We start from the raw sequence: 18,438 nt of genomic DNA on the forward strand, positions 1-18,438 counted from the left end.
AGAACAACAGAATTACCTGTGGCCAAGCACTCTTCTAGCCACGGACACAACATGGAACATATGAAGGTTACTATATTAAATGGCAATTTCAAATCCCAACGTCACAGAAGAATTTGAGAGTACAAAATTTATAACGATCTTTGACACTCTCAACACAGGCTTAAATATTTCAAAAGGTTTCATGCTAGAGTGGAGTGCAGGAGAAATCTGGAGCAGAGATAACACTCTGGCCTGGTAAAGGCCCATTTACACACAACGATTATCACTCAAAATTCATTCAAACAATGGCACATGAGGGATAATCGTTCACTCTTCGGCTGAATGATGATTTTAAGGTGAGCTTGAGAGAAGATAACAGGGACCGCAATGCTGTGTTCTGCATGGGAGCAGCTGATTACATTGTATTCAGACATCAGCTAAACGAAAGAGCTGTGTGCAGAGCTCAGACCACATGCTGTGCTTTGCATACAGCTCCTGGAGGCCCCTTTACATGCAAATGAAGCTAATAAAGTGTTAATGGACATTAGTGTCCATTAACACTTTATGCAAAATGATCGCTAAAACTGTCAATCTTTCAATAATTTGAAAAATTGTCTTTGCTTGTAAATAGGCCTGTACCCTCTAACACCAATTCAGAGACTGTAAAACTTTCACATCCGCATCAGTGGACTAATTAAAGGGGTTGTCCCGCGCTGAAAGGGTTTTTTTTTTTTTCAATAGCCCCCCCGTTCGGTGCAAGACAAACCCGATGCAGGGGTTAAAAAAAAAACCCGAATCCCCGCGCTCCGGTGACTTCTTACTTACCTTGCGAAGATGGCCGCCGGGATCTTCACCCTCGGTGGACCGCAGGTCTTCTGTGCGGTCCATTGCCAATTCCAGCCTCCTGATTGGCTGGAATCGGCACACGTGACGGGGCGGAGCTATGAGGACCAGCTCTCTGGCACGAGCAGCCCCATTCAGAAGGGAGAAGACCGGACTGCGCAAGCGCGTCTAATCGGGCGATTAGACGCTGAAAATTAGACGGCACCATGGAGACGAGGACGCCAGCAACGGAGCAGGTAAGTGAATAACTTCTGTATGGCTCATAATTAATGCACGATGTACATTACAAAGTGCATTAATATGGCCATACAGAAGTGTATAACCCCACTTTGTTTCGCGGGACAACCCCTTTAAGTATTTACTCCGCTGCTCATTCTGTTCTGGTATTGTTTTAAGTGCAAATTAATCACATCATGTCTGTGCCATTTTATAATTTTATATATATAGATGTTTATATATATATATATATATATATATATATATATTTCTTTGGACCTGTTCTGTTATATCTGATGAGGAACCCTACATAGCTTTGATAGCTCGCTGTAACATCATGTGAGCCATTAAAAGGTATCATATCTACCAGATTACAGTCACATTTTGCTCTACTGGTTAACACAATACTAAAGTTTTTTCTTCTTTTTGGTGGCCATGACATGACTATTTGTCATTCTGTTCACACTTTCAGAAAGTTTCAATAATATTTCACATTTCAATACACTGTAACTTCTCTGTCAGACCTCTGCAGACTCCGCCAGCAGTCTGTGTTTAGATTCATAAAGCTACAAATGTGAATTTCTTGCAGCCCTCTGAACTTATTACTCCCTCTTGCAAGGGTCTGTTTAAACATGTATTACATCCAGTTGTTGTCAGGGTGTTGGGTGCAGTTGCACGTACTGTGTATTTAATGCACAGTGTCGAGTTCACGTTTGGTCATTGTACCTCTATTACATTAACCAGGAAGCAGCTCTGTCAGGTTGATTATTCAGCTATTCTAAGCAGAGGACTCTAAGTAACCAGACATTAGCCCTTATGTATAAGAAATATACAAGCAAGAACGTAAAGGGGGCCAGAGTAGGGGATCACTTTATGATTGGTGGGGGGTTGACCACTGCTACCCTCACCAATCCCGAGAATAGGGGTCTTGAAGGTGCCCCTGTGAATGATATGTAGCATGTACATACACACCGCCACTCCACTCATTTCAATAGGAGTGATGAAGATTGCTGAGTATTTGTAATTGCCAATTTCTGCTGCTCCTATTGAAAGAAATGTAGCAGTGACGTACATGCGTGTCCTCTGCTCCATTCATGCAGGGACCTTCAGAACCCCCATTCTCAGGATCCCAGTGTTTGGACACCCCCTATGATCATAAAGTTATTCCCTATACTGTGGATAGAGGATAACTTTATAATCTGGCACAAAAAGGGGTTTATCAATTTTATGCCTTAAAGGGGTTGCACCCGAATTACACGTTATCTCCTATCCCCCCCTTGCTGTGATGTCAGAATGAATGAAATGCTCGCCAGGCATGCATGGTCGGCACTCCATTGATTTCAAAGTGGCTGATGGAAATATCTGAATGCTTGTTGCTTGGGTATCTGTGGCAATCGCATTAAAAATGAATGGATCGCCACCACACTTGCGCGGCCAGCGCTCCATTCAGTCTCTTCCTGGGGGGAACCTGCAGTAAGGAGGACAGGGGAAGCATGAACCCCGTTCTCAGGATTGGTGAGGTTCTCAGCAGTGAGACCCTCCATTGATCACCATGTCATCCCCTATCATGGTACATTGCGATTCTGGTACAACCCCTTTACACATCTGATAAAGGGCCATGTGGTAATGAACTGGGAGATGTACAGTAGACTCTATGGAGACGAACAACTGAGGAGTGTTTTTCCATAATGAGTCAAGTCCATTTTTAAGTCCTAATGCCCACGGACGGATTTCTTCCACGTTTCACATGGCGTAAATCTGCAGCGTTATCCTGCAGCTATTAGGTTCTATTGAATCTAATAGCTCAATGTTCACGCTGTGGAATTCAATGGAAGCCGTCCGTCACGAGATACTTCCGCTGTGAGCACAGTGGAAGTATCATGTGATCACACATCACTGCTCATCACCGGGCGTTATGCGCGCCAGGTCGCCGGACGGGACTCGCGCGGTGGATCCAGAGAGGTGAGTATGGGGTCTTTGTGGGGCGCTATGTTGGACTCTGCTGCCATATTCCACTGGCAGAGTCTGCCACAGCCATGGGCAGGAGGCCTAAAGACTTTGTGCTTTATGATACAGTTCGAATCCTTTTGCTTCCGTTCACATCTCTACAGGGCGAACACCTAAAATACGTCTCACATAGTACCAGTATAATAATATATTATATTTATAATATTATATTTTCATGTTTTTTAGATTTTTTTCTAAAACAATTCCTTTAGACTCATTTTGGAAAAACACTCTTCAACTGTAGTAAGAATTCTCTGTGCACTGCTCGAAATCTTTGGTCGATCGGCGCTCGTTCCATCACAACGTAAAAGGATCCTCAGTCTTTCCCACCATTTACTACAAAGTTATTCTTTCTTTTGGTAACTTTCCCTCTCACTTAGCACTGCGGGTTTACACTGTAAACAAGTAGCCTGCCCGCTGCTGATAATTAACTCTCTATGAAAGTGTGCCAACGTGCTATCCACCACTATCAGCACAAAACACATCATAGCAAATATCAGTAGAGAGGTCTAAGAATCCTATGGACAAGCAAACAATAGGCGACTACTTCTGCTACTGTCACCATATGAGCGTGGCACATCTACTGCCCACAAAAACTGACCTAGTGAACATATGTCAAAGCAGTACCCCCCTGTGTGTGGCTGGCTTCCTGTTGACAGCTGGCCTTTCCTCTTGCTTGATATTTCCGGAGTTCCTGCTGCCTATCAATCCAGCTTCAGGATATGGTGACGCCATCGCCTTAACCCCTTCACTACTGAACTACCCGCTTTTCATTGCTGAGGGAGCAGAAAGAGAAACTGGCAATGGTACAACTTGTAGAATTAGGGAAGGAAATGGAATTTAGGAAAAACATCAATGGAAGCAGTGGAAATGTTGTCAGAGGGAGAAGTAACAAATCATGTAAAGTGACAAAACAACTAAAAGTATGAACAATACTACTAAGATAGATAGATAGGTAGGTAGGTAGGTAGATAGGTAGATAGGTAGATAGATAGATGGATAGATAGATAGGTAGGTAGATAGATAGATAGATAGATAGATAGATAGATAGATAGATAGATAGATAGATAGATATGAGATAGATAGATATGGAAAGCTGAAGTTGTCCTTTATCATGTTGCATTAGGGCCCGTCTACACTGTCATGGGGTTTTCCATAAAACACACAAGTTTTTACTCCAAAAACAGATGAAAACTTTGTGTTTCATGGAGCCATAGGTTGCAGTGAGTTAAACCTAGGCAAATAATGCATACGTTTGATTGCAATTCCAACACTTTACTGAAATTAATAAAGATTACGGTAAAATGCATACACGAATGAAAGCATAGTAAAACGTATATCACGCATACAATATAAGAACGTGTGTGAAAAATGCATGCATTTTTACACATTTTTTCATATACGTTTTGCTTCCGCGAAATTTATGTGATAATGCATATGGACGAGCCCTTCTCTGTACTCAGAAAAACTTACTACGTTTCAACCAGGATGCACAACAGATGCCAAAGAGTTAAATGACAGATTCAGCTCTGCTACATCTGTTACTGTCTAAAGGGATCTGCAACTATGTCTTGGAAGACAACGTATTATTCTTGTTCTTTGATAACCGAAATGCAAGAAATGCAGAAAGTTTTGAGCGATCCACCATGAAATATGAAATCGTGGCTTGTAAAGGGTTACAGGCGGTTGCCACAAGCCACCTCGGTGCAGCTGGGAAGCCTAGGGAATGTGAGATGTGCAAGCAGAGTGAGTGTGTGTGAGTGTGTCTGTGTGTGTGACATGGGTGGAGTTTACGAGCTGCCTTTGCACCATTGATTCAAATCAGCCTTTAGGGGCTGTATTCTATCCTCAGCTTCAAGTTAGGGAGAGAGTGAGAGACAAAACCCCACACGCATTAAAGGCAAAAAGTTTAGAATCGCAGTCATAACAGGAGAATCCTTCCCCCCTCCCTCTTCTCCTTCCCCCTTTCTTGGCGGCAGCTTCTGATGTGAGCCCATTTTTTCCAAATTTGGGATTTGTTGTTTAGAAGGGGGGAAACAAATCATTGCTGGGATCCAGGCAGATTCTGGAATTGTGGACGATCCCAAAAATGTCGGATCCTACAGTAAATGCGCACCTGGAAGGTATTATATCCGATTTTGAAGGTATGTAAATACCAAATTTCTCTATATTTTATGTGTTCCAAATGTATGGTATTTTACAATTGTAACGTGTGCTTGCAAGGAAGGGGGAGAGAATAAAGATGCGTGATGTAACGCATAAGATGGAAGGATAGATATATATAGACTCAGAAGAAAATGGTGTGCAGAATGCATATGGGTTACTGGATGCACATCTCAAGACGTACGGACAGGAAACAGTGGCTGGAAGAAGAGACAGGTAATAAGCGAGACAGAGTGACATGGTGGATAGGGGTAGAGGAGAGCTGGCTGAAAATTACTCAGAAAGAGCAGAAAAATAGTGGTGAGTCACAGAGAGGGGGAGGAAGTATGAGACATGGATGAGAATAGAGATTTTACTGCAACACATCTGTATGAGAAGGTTGAAATATGCACAGTGCAAGATGAGAGAGGAATGCAGAGTACAAAATGATACATATACAAGTTAAGTGCAACATATTTTGTAAACACAGTATACATTGTATCAAAGAGGCAAATAGTCCAACTCCCATCTGTGTATTAGTGAATCACTGACAGATGGACTCACAAATCTGTCTTTGTTCACTATTAGTCTTGTATTCAGAATGGATTTTGCAAGAGGGCAGTCTCCAACTTGGAGTTACAGTCACTTGTGCTGACCAACATCATAGCACCCCCGAAATGACTAGCAATGGCCCTACGTCCCCATGTGTCCTTTGGGTTATGATTCCAGATGGCACTCTAGGATTTCATGTGATCTGGTTTTTTTTTTTCCTATGGGGCCTTCTTCATCCTATTATTTTACTGGTCCTTTGTAGTAGTCAAGTGGTATTTTGTCACATCTCAGCCCAACTGAAAGAAAGCCTGTGCCTCTCATGTTTCCTACTGTATGTCGGACGGGGTCAGCAGCTGAGCATGTCACTTCCAAAAAAAGTGACAAGCTTGAAAGGTGCAGCAGCAACTTGAGTTTCTGCTCCATTTCCATTTTAGACTGATTCAAATGGATGGTGTTATTCAATTAAGGGAATTGTTACGACGTGTTGTTTTGGTGGTAGGAAGTGGAGAATTGGGATCTGTTACTGTCAAATACAGCTGTTCCTATTTAGCTTTGTAGAGGACTATTCGTGTGGATTTCTGTCTTAACTTAGAAAAGTTCTTGGTTGTTTCATTAGTTCATTTAATTGTAATTTAGAGTTCTTGGTTGTATAAATAGTTAAAAGGGATGTGAATTAGAAGACTGGCCATAGACTAGAGATTTGGAACATCTGAAAAAAACTGATTTTTGCTGACCATGACACGAATGAAGCCAGCTGATGGCCAACATCTGTCGAAAGTTGATCTGCCACGCTGGATTTTTTCATTCATTGTTAGGTTCAGTAATTGAAACGTCATTCATGTGAAATGATAAATCTGCATCCCATCAATGGAAGCCCAGACTGGGCCACGGCAAATATTGCAATCGGCATCCGAAATCAATAATGTATAGCCGGCTTAGCTTAAAACCTTAAAATTCAGCTGTGACCTCAATATTTCACTCTGTCTTCCTATGCCATACTTATAAGGATATAGGAAACTGAGATATTGGGGAGGTTCTTCACACTGAAGAATTCCTTTCTAGGAGTTGGGGAAAAAAATCTTTATGGAAAATACAAAAGACACCGGTTCACCTAGATCAATCTGTTTTGATTCATTATTAGAGATGAGCGAGTATACTCGCTAAGGCACATTACTCGAGCGAGTAGTGCCTTAGCCGAGTATCTCCCCGCTCGTCTCTAAAGATTCGGGGGCCGGTGCAGGTGACAGATGAGTTGCAGCGGAGAGCGGGGGGGAGAGAGAGAGATCTCCCCTCCGTTCCTCCCCGCTCTCCCCCCCCCCCCCCCCCCCCCCCCCCCGCCGGCCCCCGAATCTTTAGAGACGAGCGGGGAGATACTCGGCTAAGGCACTACTCGCTCGAGTAATGTGCCTTAGCGAGTATACTCGCTCATCTCTATTCATTATACATCATTATTTTCTAGATTTATTATAACATTATGGGTGAATGCACATGGGCGGAAATTCCGCAGCAGAATTTCCCACAGAATTTCCGCCCATGCACGCTGCCATAGTATTGCATTAGTTTATGCAATCCTATGCAGACAGCCCCGATTTGACCACGTGAAAACTCTCTGCGGTAAACAAATCGCGGAGGCTCGCAAAGAAACGTCACCGCTGTTACGGCGGCTCTGCGCATGTGCGGCTGGGGGGCAGCCAACACATAGCAGAGCGGTGGAGGAGGAGACGCTGCAAGAGGTGAGCTGTGGGTCACTGCAGGGGCACAGGTCACATCCCGCTGTGAGAATTCTCGTAGGGAGATCCGACCCGGCTGTCTGCTTGAGCGCTTAATGTAATTAATTAGATAAGCACCTAGTACGTTTTTAAATGCTGTCATTATCTCTGCCATTACTATACTTTGGGCTAGGGCATTCTATAATTTGACTATTCTAAGGGCTTACACATGTGTTTTCAGAACGTCTTGCAGGCGTGAAAATCACGGCTGCAAAAGGGGATGAAACGAAAGCATTGATGTCAATGGTTTCGTTTTCACTAGTCTGATTCCCGTGCAATATTACTATGTGCGATAAAAGATAGGCCTTGCCCTAGCTTTCTTGCACATAGTTTTTCTAAGTGCAAGAAAAGATAGGACAGAACTTATTTCTCAGCTTTTTTTCTGCTCGCACACAGTAGCTCAAAGTTTGAATTTTCAAAAAGACTTTTGACAGGTTCATGCACTATTACGCTCCGTAGCGGCGAGCGTATTTGCATATGCGCTTGTTTGAGGAAGCCCTAACTGTAAAGAACCTCTTCCTATCTACAGGGTTATTATAAATGATCTTCCTGAACTGAAACACTCATAGCTCACGTTTAATGACAGTCAGATACATAAATGTGATATCAATAGAAACAGAAATTCAAAAAGTTTTGTTGCACAGCATTTTAACATATTTAACACTCACGCAGAGAAAAAAAATCACATGTCGCTAGAGAGACAAAATGGCTGCCAACGAAGACACGCAAGCATTTTTTGTCCTTGATTTTCATGTCTTTCAGTCTCTTATTACTGCGCAAGATCATTTTCGAACAAAATTTGGCTCACAATTCAAAAGTGGTATTCCAGTTTTAAGTTAAAAGGTTGGACCTGTAAGTGAAAATCATCCAAGTGTCCACCAGTAAGTGTGGAAACAGTGTATCGTGTCCGTGCAAGTATCACACAAAGTCCTCAGAAATCCACCATCAGAGCGAGCTGAGCAATTGGACATCCCGTAGTCGACTGTGTGGAAGATTCTGCGCAAACGTTTGTGATGCTATCCCTTCTAACTGCAAGTGTTACCGACCCTGAAGCCGGATGACAAAGACGTGATGTTCTTTCTGCGAGAGGATACAAATTATAATGGAAAGTGATGGTTTTGTGGAATCTTTAATGTTTACTGATGAAGCCACCTTCCACATTTCGGACACAGTTGACAAACATAATGTCATAATCTGGGGGAGGGAAAACCCACCCGTCTACATGGTGCATATATGCAACTCCCCCGAGGTGAATGTGTTTTGCACTATAAGGAAAGTGTATGGCCTGCTCCTTTTACATTATGAAACAATCATGGGGATTTCATACCTAGACATGGAAATCCCAGGTTTCATCTTCAGACTGGATAGAGCTCCCAACATTTTCTCAATGAATAGAATTGATCTCAATAGGCGACTACCAAACAGATGGATTGGCCGTGCAGGTCTTGACCGTAGTGAACTTCTTTCTTGGCCCCCATATTCCCAGGACCTTAAGCCTTGGGATTTCTTTTCTGGGTGAGTGTTAAATAAAGACTCTACATGCCACCCTTACCACCCACTATGCAGGATCAGCAAGTACACATCACAGAAGCCATTGCATCAGTCAAGAGTTACCAAGATGGTGAGTGGTCTATGATTCTCTGAATCCTGCATTGGGGGTTGGACCCGATGACCCTGGAGGTCCCTTCCAACTCTACCATTCTATGATTCTATCATGTTATGCTACAACCTGTATGACTTGAACTTGACTACAGGCTCAATGTGTGTCGAATGACAAAGGGGGCTCATACTGACCACCTCTGATGTGGAAAACATCTTTGATGTTGTTCTACAAAACTTTTTGAATTCCAGTACCTTTAATATCTAATTTATGTATTTGAGTGTCATTAAATGTAAGTTATGAGTGTTTCAAATCAGGAAGATCATTCATAATAATCCTGTAGACATGTAAATCGCCTTTCTTCTGCACATAGCGAATGTCTTCTGCTCCTTTGAAAATTCCTTGGGAAGAATAAAACGTGCCGGTTCCTTGTACTGCCTACACATATATTTAAGGTATCTCTTTTGCAAACTGTACAAGCTCGATTTTTCTAGCTCCTTATTATAAGAGAGACCTGTCAACCCCCTTTAATAGTCTAGTTGCCCGCCTTTGAACTCTCTCCGGGTTGCCCATATCCTTTTTTAGAATATGGAGCTCAAAACTAAATCCCATACTTGAGATGTGGTCTTACAAGAGATTTAAGGAGGGGTAATATTACACTGGGATCACAAGTTTTTATCTCTTTTTTTATACACCCCAAATCTTATTTGCTTTTGCAGCTGCTGCCTGGCATTGAGTATTACTGCCTAGTTTACGTATAACCAGAATCCCCAAGTTCTTCCCTTTTTCTGTTGTCCCCAGTTTTATTACATTTAATGTATATGCAGTAATATGATTACTGTGGCCAAGTTACACTTATCAATATTAAAATTCATCTCCCACGTTCCTGGCCATGCTGCCATCTTATCCAGGTCTTTCTGTAATATTTTACAGTCATGTTGAGTTTTAACTATCCTACACTGTTCTGTATTATCAGCAAAAATGTAAACTTTACTTTCGATCCCATCCACAAAGTCATTAATAGAGATGTTAAAAAGAATTACCCCTAACAGGTCCTTGTGGTACCCTGTTGCTGGCCTTAGCCCATTTTGAATATGTCCCATTTACAACAACTGTGTTTTCTGTCTCTCAATCAATTCTTTGGCTATGTGTGTACATTGTCCCATATTCCCTTCATCTGAAGCTTTCATACTAGGTTGTCGTATGGTATAGTATCAAATGCTTGAACAAATTCTAGATATATTATATCTGTTCATCCAGATTCGCACTTACCTCTTCGGAGAAGCCAAGCATCTTGATTAGGCTGTATAAGCAGAAACTCAGATCTATATTGCGTACATAAAATTGAGATTTTTCTATGTGAGTCCAATACAATTTGCGAGAAAATCGCATCGCTAAACATGCAGTTTTCATGCACGATTTTCATAGGGCATGAAAATCACATTTTTTCAATAGGAAAATGTAAAAATCACACTTGCATGAAATTCACATGTACATGCAAATGTGATGGGAATTTTAACTCACCCAAAGGAAATAATAGGCAAGTTTTTTGCCAAATCGCAGAAAAATAAAACATACCTGAGTTTTAAACAAGCTTTCTAAAATATAACAGTTTCTCCACATCTGCTGCTATTTGCATCCTGTTCCATGTCTGTAAGCTTTGATTTCCAGGTGTTCTTCCCTATTTGTCTGTTGCCCTGCTGTTTACAATCCACTTTCATGCAGGGGGGGGGGGGAACAAGCCTAGCATTTTGCCAGTAGTTCACTGTCCTGAACTTCCTTGCTCTGATGTCCTAGGACAGTATTTGAATGCCCAACCCTCTGCTCTCTCAGGAAAATTTAAGAACTCTGGCCAAATGGTTGGTAAACCCAATATAGTGTGTGTACACACACACCTACAGGAAAGGCAGACATTGTGGAGATCGTTATCACAGTGTCTGCAGATCTGTCAGTCTTTAACATCTGAGTGCACAGGTGCCCCTGTGAAGATAGCGCCTCCCCTCATTAATAAGGAAACTTTCCTGTATTTTTGTTACTACAGAAGCTCTGTACCTAACAACAAAGAGTGGATTGCAGAGAAGCTGGAAGGCAGACCCATAGTGATAGCTGCTTCAAATGAGATTTTACAGTGTGAAGTAACCAAAGACACAAACCAGAAGAAAAGTGTTGTAACAGTGCTTTAGGGAATACTACATACAGTGTATATAAGCAGAACCAATAGTGGAATAAACTTGCTTCACTGAGGGGGGTTGTATTTAAAACCCCACACCCCTCACTTGGAGTGGTCTTCTGTATAGATCACACTGATGTGCCTAGCAAAAGTGCCATTAGGAATACTTCAGTTATTTTAAATCATCTATATGCAGTACGGGTCATTCTATCAAATGGCAACGGATTTCAGGAGTTCATGCCGCATTTTCCCTTTCTCAAGCCTCGTACAACAGTGAAGTCAATTCAATCCACTACTGGTTCTGCTTATATATGCTGTGTATATTATCCCCAGAAGCGCTGTCCCAACACATCTTCTGGTTTATGTCTTTGATTGTATCTACCGGGTTCATGGAAGACTGTGGTCTTTCTGGGACCAACACTCTCCATTCTTGGATGCGGTAGATTGGGAAACAGGACCACTGTTTACTTGTAGATGGACAGATGTGGCCCTCGGGTGTCGGGGATGTCCATTTTCCCGACGCACTCTGGGTGAGTGCTTTTCGCATGACTTTTTAGTCCATTTGGTGGCGCCATACTTTTCCCATTTTCTTACTTCTGTGCGTTTAGTGGTAAAGCAACAACATTTTTAATGCACTTATATTGCAGAAGTGATGAGACTAACACAAGCTAGTAGATGAGCAGAAGTTGTCTGAAAAGTTAGTGTCCTTTTAAGTTGGTAATATTGCGTGGAGAACATTGCTGGCTGGTGAACACAGTAGTTGAACATGTCAGTCCGCCCTTTGTCCTCTATAATTATATTCCCACTGTTATCTTTTACAGGCCCGATATCACATTTTTGCCTCAACTTTCGGAATTGATCTATTTTGGTCTGTTGTAACCAGTGACTTCGGGGAAATCTGGTGTTATATATCCAGTGGGGTGCATGCCATCTTATGTGTTATACATATATTGTTTTATGATTTATTGCCTCAATGTGTGATGTTCACTTAACGCCTCATGTTATCTAGACTGATCTCACTTTCATTGTCATCATGAAAGAAGTAACTAAGTCTTGTTTCATACATCAGATTTATTGCACCCACAATGCATTTATCAGAGCTAATTAATTGGCTTTGTAAAAGTGAGTAGGATGAGATACTTATAGCTTTACTCGGCTCTGTTCAGGTTATCCAAAGGCCTTTGGTGTAGTGCCATACATGTGGTAACAGTATTAATTAAAAGCTAGAAAACCACTGTGAATATACTTTCACTGGAGCAGAATTCACATGATCTTAGTCCAACAATGGGTGTAACTACAATTTTGTAGGGCTCTATCTCAAATGCAGGAGTGATGCTTTTATATAACCTAACTGTGTTAAAATAGTCACTAATGCTCTAAGAGTCTGATCACACTGTCCTCATTTTTGTTTTTACAATCCATTTGATGGATTTACAACAGATCTGCCTTGGCATGTTGGCTGCGGCAATATCACGGTGTGATGTCTGCTACAAAGAGGCAGGCTTGGGCTGACATCATGACACCAGTCCAACCCATGTGACAGGAATCCTGGCACATGTGCCCTGTCTTTCAGCACCAGGCGCTGACCATGTCACAGCACTTGGCAAAATATGGCCAATTGGTCGACAGGAAGGTGTTGTCCTTAGGCGGCCAATCAGCCACGATCATAGTAAATATATTACTGCCCCTAATCTCAGAAGGTTATTCCTCTGTATCTTGAGTTGTGCTCCTGTCCCCATTTACCCGGTACTATCTCACAGTCAGATAAGTTATTGTTGTCCGTACTATTATTTTTGGTGCTTCATCTGCTTCATTACCCATGCTATTATTGTAATTAAGATCTGAAGCTTGTCACTCCCTTTTTTCATCATAAAAAGTGGGTAGCCCCCCAGGTTCCTAAGGTGGGGCTGTCCTTGTCAGGGCGATTGCCCTGCATTTAGGCAGGGTTTTCCCTGTATTAGATAGTGTGAGATTTTTTCCTTCCCCAGTAGTTACGTTTTGTTATTATCAGTTTTGCTCTCCGTGTGCTAATTGGATGTATATCTTTTTTTGTTTTTGGACAACTATTACAACTGGTCTGCATGGAGTGTTTTGGGGACCAGACCAGATGTTACAAGATCCTAATAGATCCTGATGGATCTCATGAGTCTATCAGGATTCTGTTTCTCTTATCATGTATAGAATAGGGTAGTATACCGCGTTTCTGGGACGTTTTTGAGTCAAATAATGTTAACACTTTCGCAGCACAGAGCTGCTTCATTTTTTCATTACATTTTTTCATCCCCACTTTTTAAAAAATCGTAACCTTTTTATTTTTCCAGCAACACAGCCACATGAGTACTTGTTCCTTACGGGATGGTTTGCATTTTTCAATGGTAGCATTAAGCATACGATATAATGTATTGGAAAACCGCAAAATTTCCAGGTGAAGTGAAATGGAAATAAAACACAATTTTGCCATTTTGCACCATTTTGCGCCATTTTGAGAGTTTTTTTTCTTATGGAGATCATGGCACTATAAAAATGACAGATTAGCTGTATGCTATGAGTCAGTACAAATACAGCAATTCCAAATTTATATAGGTTTTTATACTGTACTACTATATTTTTTTTAAATTGCATTCTGTTGTTATCTTTTGGCCCCCATAACTTTTTTATTGTCCTGTTGATGGGCCAGTGTGAGAGCTTGTTTTTTACGAGTTGTGCTGTAGTTTCCAGTAGTACCATTTTAGGTTATATTACATACAATTTTTCAATCAATTTTTGTTTCTTTTTTTTTTTTGGAGATAGGGAGACCCAAAAATGTAATTCCGGTATTCTGACTATGTTCACCTTGTAGGACACGGCAATACCAATTTTTAGTTGTTGCTTTTCTATGCAATGATTTGGAAAATTGTGCTTTTTTTAAACTTTTATTTTTTTAATTTACTTATGAATCACTTTACAAATATTAATATCACTTTTTTTTAAGTCAACATAGGGGACATGAACTATTGTCTGATGGCATGTACAATATTCTGCCAAACTTCAGTGTTGCAGTACATTGTATATTTTTTTCCCCATGCCAATGAATGGAGGGCAAGTCGAGCAAGCGCACTGCTACTCCATTCAGTGTCACTGGGACTGCTGGAAATAACCGAGCGCTGTATTCCAGTGGATAGGTGTAAAATTGGAATTTTATATACTAACCGAAATATCCTTTTAACAGACTTTTCTAATAAGGATTTTCAAACCACAGAACTCCTTTTCCACCATTACAGTCAACTTTAGGCCCCCTGTCCACGGCTGTTATGGAATATCGCTAGCAATATTCCGCCGCAGGGGAGTTGGGGGGGGGGGGGGGGCGGGGGGCACTGTCAGCTCTCCGAGGTGACAGGTTCAGCGCGGAGAATCGCGGCAAATCACTATGACTCTCCGCTCGTGGACAGCGGGGCTGCGCTTTCCATAGCAATGCTCTGTAAGCATTGCCAATTTAGATTTACCCAAAGTGTTTAATTCTTCGTGGGCCATCACTGCCAGGATGCTCTACCATGATTATACCTCCTCTGATTTAATACTTCCTTGTGCATAGCATTGTGAAACTTGTGACACACTTGTAATAAATAATTTACAGGATTTAGTTAAACATTTCTGTATGACGTTGTATTATTTGTAGCAGTGTTCTGCACTTTCATAAGATGAAATATAGCATGTCCCCTCATGCTAACATGACCTCCGGGATCCTGCACATAGTAACACAGTGCTATAGTGTCTGGAATGTCTTCTGCATTTTACAATGCTAGTTAGGCCAAGCTGTTCAGGACCCAGCCTGGGGCATAGGGCATTTTACTCCACCAGGTACGTTTGCTGGACAGTATGAAAGCCACAGATCCTGGAATTCCTTTTCTGACCCATCCAACAATAACCCTCTAACACAATGATCTCCAACCTGCGGCTTTCCAGCTGTTGCAAAACTACAACTTCCAGGCCTCCAGGGCATGCTGCAAGTTTTCATTTTGCAACAACTGTGGAGCCATAAGTTAGAGATAGTGTGCTAAATATCTGATCCATCTGAAAGTCAGCACAATCCTAGCTCTGATTATTGATTAATCGGGTCAGGAGTGACTGACCTGATTTTAAAAAAATATTGGGAATCGGGACTCTTGATTCTGCCTTACATTAAAATCAATAGGAGTAAAATTTGGGTTCGCTAATCTGGCCTCCAAAATGTGTCTTGGTCAACAGTGGACGTGGTGGCCCAGTGGTCAGCACTGCTGCCTTGCCGTGGTGGGGTCTTAGGTTCAAATCTTTATCAAGGTCAGATTCAAACCTAGAACTTCAACACACCTGTCCTTTCTGCTCGAAGCAGAGAGCCAAAATGTTGGCAATTTTTGATCTTGACGAGCAACACTTGTTCTGATCAGTGACTCAAAGATCGGTATGACTACAGAAGCCAATCAGATTCCTTCTTTCTTTTCAACCCTCTTCTAAAAAAAGAAACTTGGAATCTTCCCTTAATTTTTGCTTTAATATTCATAGAAATGTCAAAATCACAACTTTATCTAACTTCTTTATCTGTCCTTTGTATACATTTTATCTATATAGCATCTACTCATATCCTTTGATGGGATGACGTCAGACTTTTTTTTCACTAGCACACTGGTCTATACCTCCAAGGCTTTTTTTTGCCCTGGTTTGGATCAGCTATTACTTGGAAGTAGGAAACATTGTCAGATTTGAAGGGAAAGCATAGGGAATTTGAGTTCCTGGTTGCTGGCCTATTATTGGATCTTTACCTCTTGTAAAGGGAGTAGTTCCAATAAAGGTATATGGTATTGCAATTGTAGTGCTATACTATAAAATAGAGGACAGCCAACGATGAACATATACTTTAATACTTAGTTAATTCAGTACATTTTACAAGGTGTTGTCAGCAAGGTCCTATGTCCCTAGAATATGGAATTTTCATTAGAATTTATGGCCTGGCAGAAAATAGGGAAGTACGACGTAATTTTTTTTTGTCCCATTTGTAAACCAAGAAGAATTTTACTTTGAAAGGGAGGTCACATTGTGTCAGACCAATCCTACGCCATCCCCGTGCCCTCACTTTTATGTGTCCATCATCATTCTAACCTCATCACCCTCTGATACAAGATGGGGCTTCCACCAGCAGTGCAGGAAGTGACAGTAGGAGTTCTCTTTCATTGTTTTTTCCATCCTGCAGGATCTGTTTGAAACATTTGTAACCATAAACATTAAGTGCAGTTGGGAACAATTTATAAGACTGTTCACCGCTTTTTAGATACATTTTGCTTTCATGCCTATGCATGAAACTTCGTTGCTAACAAATACTTATTGCCAGGGTGGTATTGATAAGCCAAATGATGTTATACTAATCCACCCCATCTGTCCAAAATACTGAAAATAACATAGTTAGATAATTCCCTTATATTCAGCAAAGGTAACCTGTCACCTTGAACATACTGTATGATCTTCTGACAGAATGTTATTGGGCAGGAAAGGCAGAGCAGATTAACCCTTTCCAATCCACTGTCTGACGGCTGAAGACATTCTATATGAAGGCTGTACAGCTCTGATGTTGGAAGACGTCCGGCAAGGTATTCTTACTAGAGATGAGCGAGCGTACTCGGAAAAGCACTACTTGCTCGAGTAATTTGCTTTATCCGAGTATTGCTGTGCTCGGGTCTGAAGATTCAGGTGCCGGCACGGAGCGGGGAGCTGCAGGGGAGAGCGGGGAGGAACGGAGGTAAGATCTTTCTCTCCCTCTCTCCCGCCCGCTCTCCCCTGCTCCCCACTGCGACTCACCTGTCAGCCGCAGCGGCACCCGAATCTTCAGACCCGAGCACAGCGATACTCGGATAAAGCACATTACTCGAGCGAGTAGTGCTTTTCCGAGTACGCTCGCTCATCTCTAATTCTTACTGTATATTACTGGCCGCTCTGTTGTTGGGGGCCTCTCCAGCATGTCCCATACCACAGTACTGGCTCTAGCCAGCAGATGGCGCCATTGTATAATGGCAGAAAGAGAAAGCCCCCCAGGAAACCCTTAATCCAAAATTGGATTGCAAAGGGTTAATATGTACAGTATATTATTTTTTGAATCCCTGCTTATTATGGACTTAAAAGTCCAGTGGGTCCTACTTGGTGATTGGTAGATATCACTGTATGTACACTTATACAGGGAAGGATGTCAGTCCTTGACTGAAACCGCCCTCTGGATTCCTAAACCCAGAATAAGCAGAGATTTAGATCAATACATTTATTTAGATTTAGATATATAAATATATCAGACTGCAAACTCAACATGCCAAGCAAAACTTATTATAGCTAGTGTTGCTCATCTTGATTGGCCTGCCAATAAAATTGTCCTGATTTTCGTAAAATTAAACTGGGTTAGCCGGAACCAATTTTTGACAAAAATTATAGTATACAGCTAGTCAGCAGCCAAGGAGCCTTGCTGGTCTTATCAAATGTTTCCTCCAATAAAATTGCTGCCCATATGCAACATGTGCTCCTGCATCACATGACTTAGCCATATATAACACAGGCACAGTGTAAGCAGCACCCATTTTACTGTTGAGCACAGGACAGAGAAGCTGCATCACATTTATATGCCTCAACGAAATGTGGCCTGTTGTTAATGGGGACACATGTGCTACAGAAGATATATGGCTGCTGGATGTGAAAACCTGTATACCAGCAGAGAACCTATTAGCTGCAGCATGTTTATATGCCTATAAAAAAAACATGGTCTGTTGTTAGGGACAGATATTCTATAGAGGATATATTGCTGCTGGTGTGAATGCTTGTAAACCAGCAGAAAACTTTAACAGGGTTCTATTGGAGGGAGCAGTTGTGTTTACCGGCTCTACCCCATGTCCGCAGCTGTTGCCCCCGAACTATCGTCCTTGTGGTCCGCCGTCCCTGTAGGTTCCATGCTGTCCTGATGCACTGTCGCCAGGAGCGATCAGAGGCAGTGCAGCGCAGCGCTGCCGTGTCCCTGCTGAGCTCCTACTGTGCCTGCATGCCGTCAGAGAATCCCCCCCCCACTGTGTCGTCTGTCATGCCGATCTCGCTCTGCTGTTCTACACAGTGTCTTCTAAGCCGACGGCGGAGAACGGGCTTTCACTTAGCGCAATGCTCCCGGACTCTGCTCAGCT

The 18,438-nt window shown here is 42.0% G+C and overlaps 1 protein-coding gene across 4 annotated transcripts in view; it reads left to right on the forward strand.

Annotated features, from left to right (window-relative positions):
• Nucleotides 1-18,438, forward strand: part of SEPTIN9 (septin 9) — a 266,768-nt gene that overhangs the window by 107,748 nt on the left and 140,582 nt on the right. Inside the window, exon 1 of one of the 4 annotated variants that reach the window (XM_066587588.1) lies at nt 4,921-5,189. The exons of the other annotated variants lie outside the window; for them this stretch is intronic. Coding sequence (XP_066443685.1) covers nt 5,135-5,189 — 55 coding nt within the window. The 5' untranslated portion in view covers nt 4,921-5,134. Of the gene's footprint in view, nt 1-4,920; nt 5,190-18,438 lie in introns of those variants that run through there. 4 annotated transcript variants of the gene reach the window in all.

The sequence above is a fragment of the Eleutherodactylus coqui genome, chromosome 13 (genome assembly GCF_035609145.1).
Source record: "Eleutherodactylus coqui strain aEleCoq1 chromosome 13, aEleCoq1.hap1, whole genome shotgun sequence".
NCBI classification, from domain to species: Eukaryota; Metazoa; Chordata; class Amphibia; order Anura; family Eleutherodactylidae; genus Eleutherodactylus; species Eleutherodactylus coqui.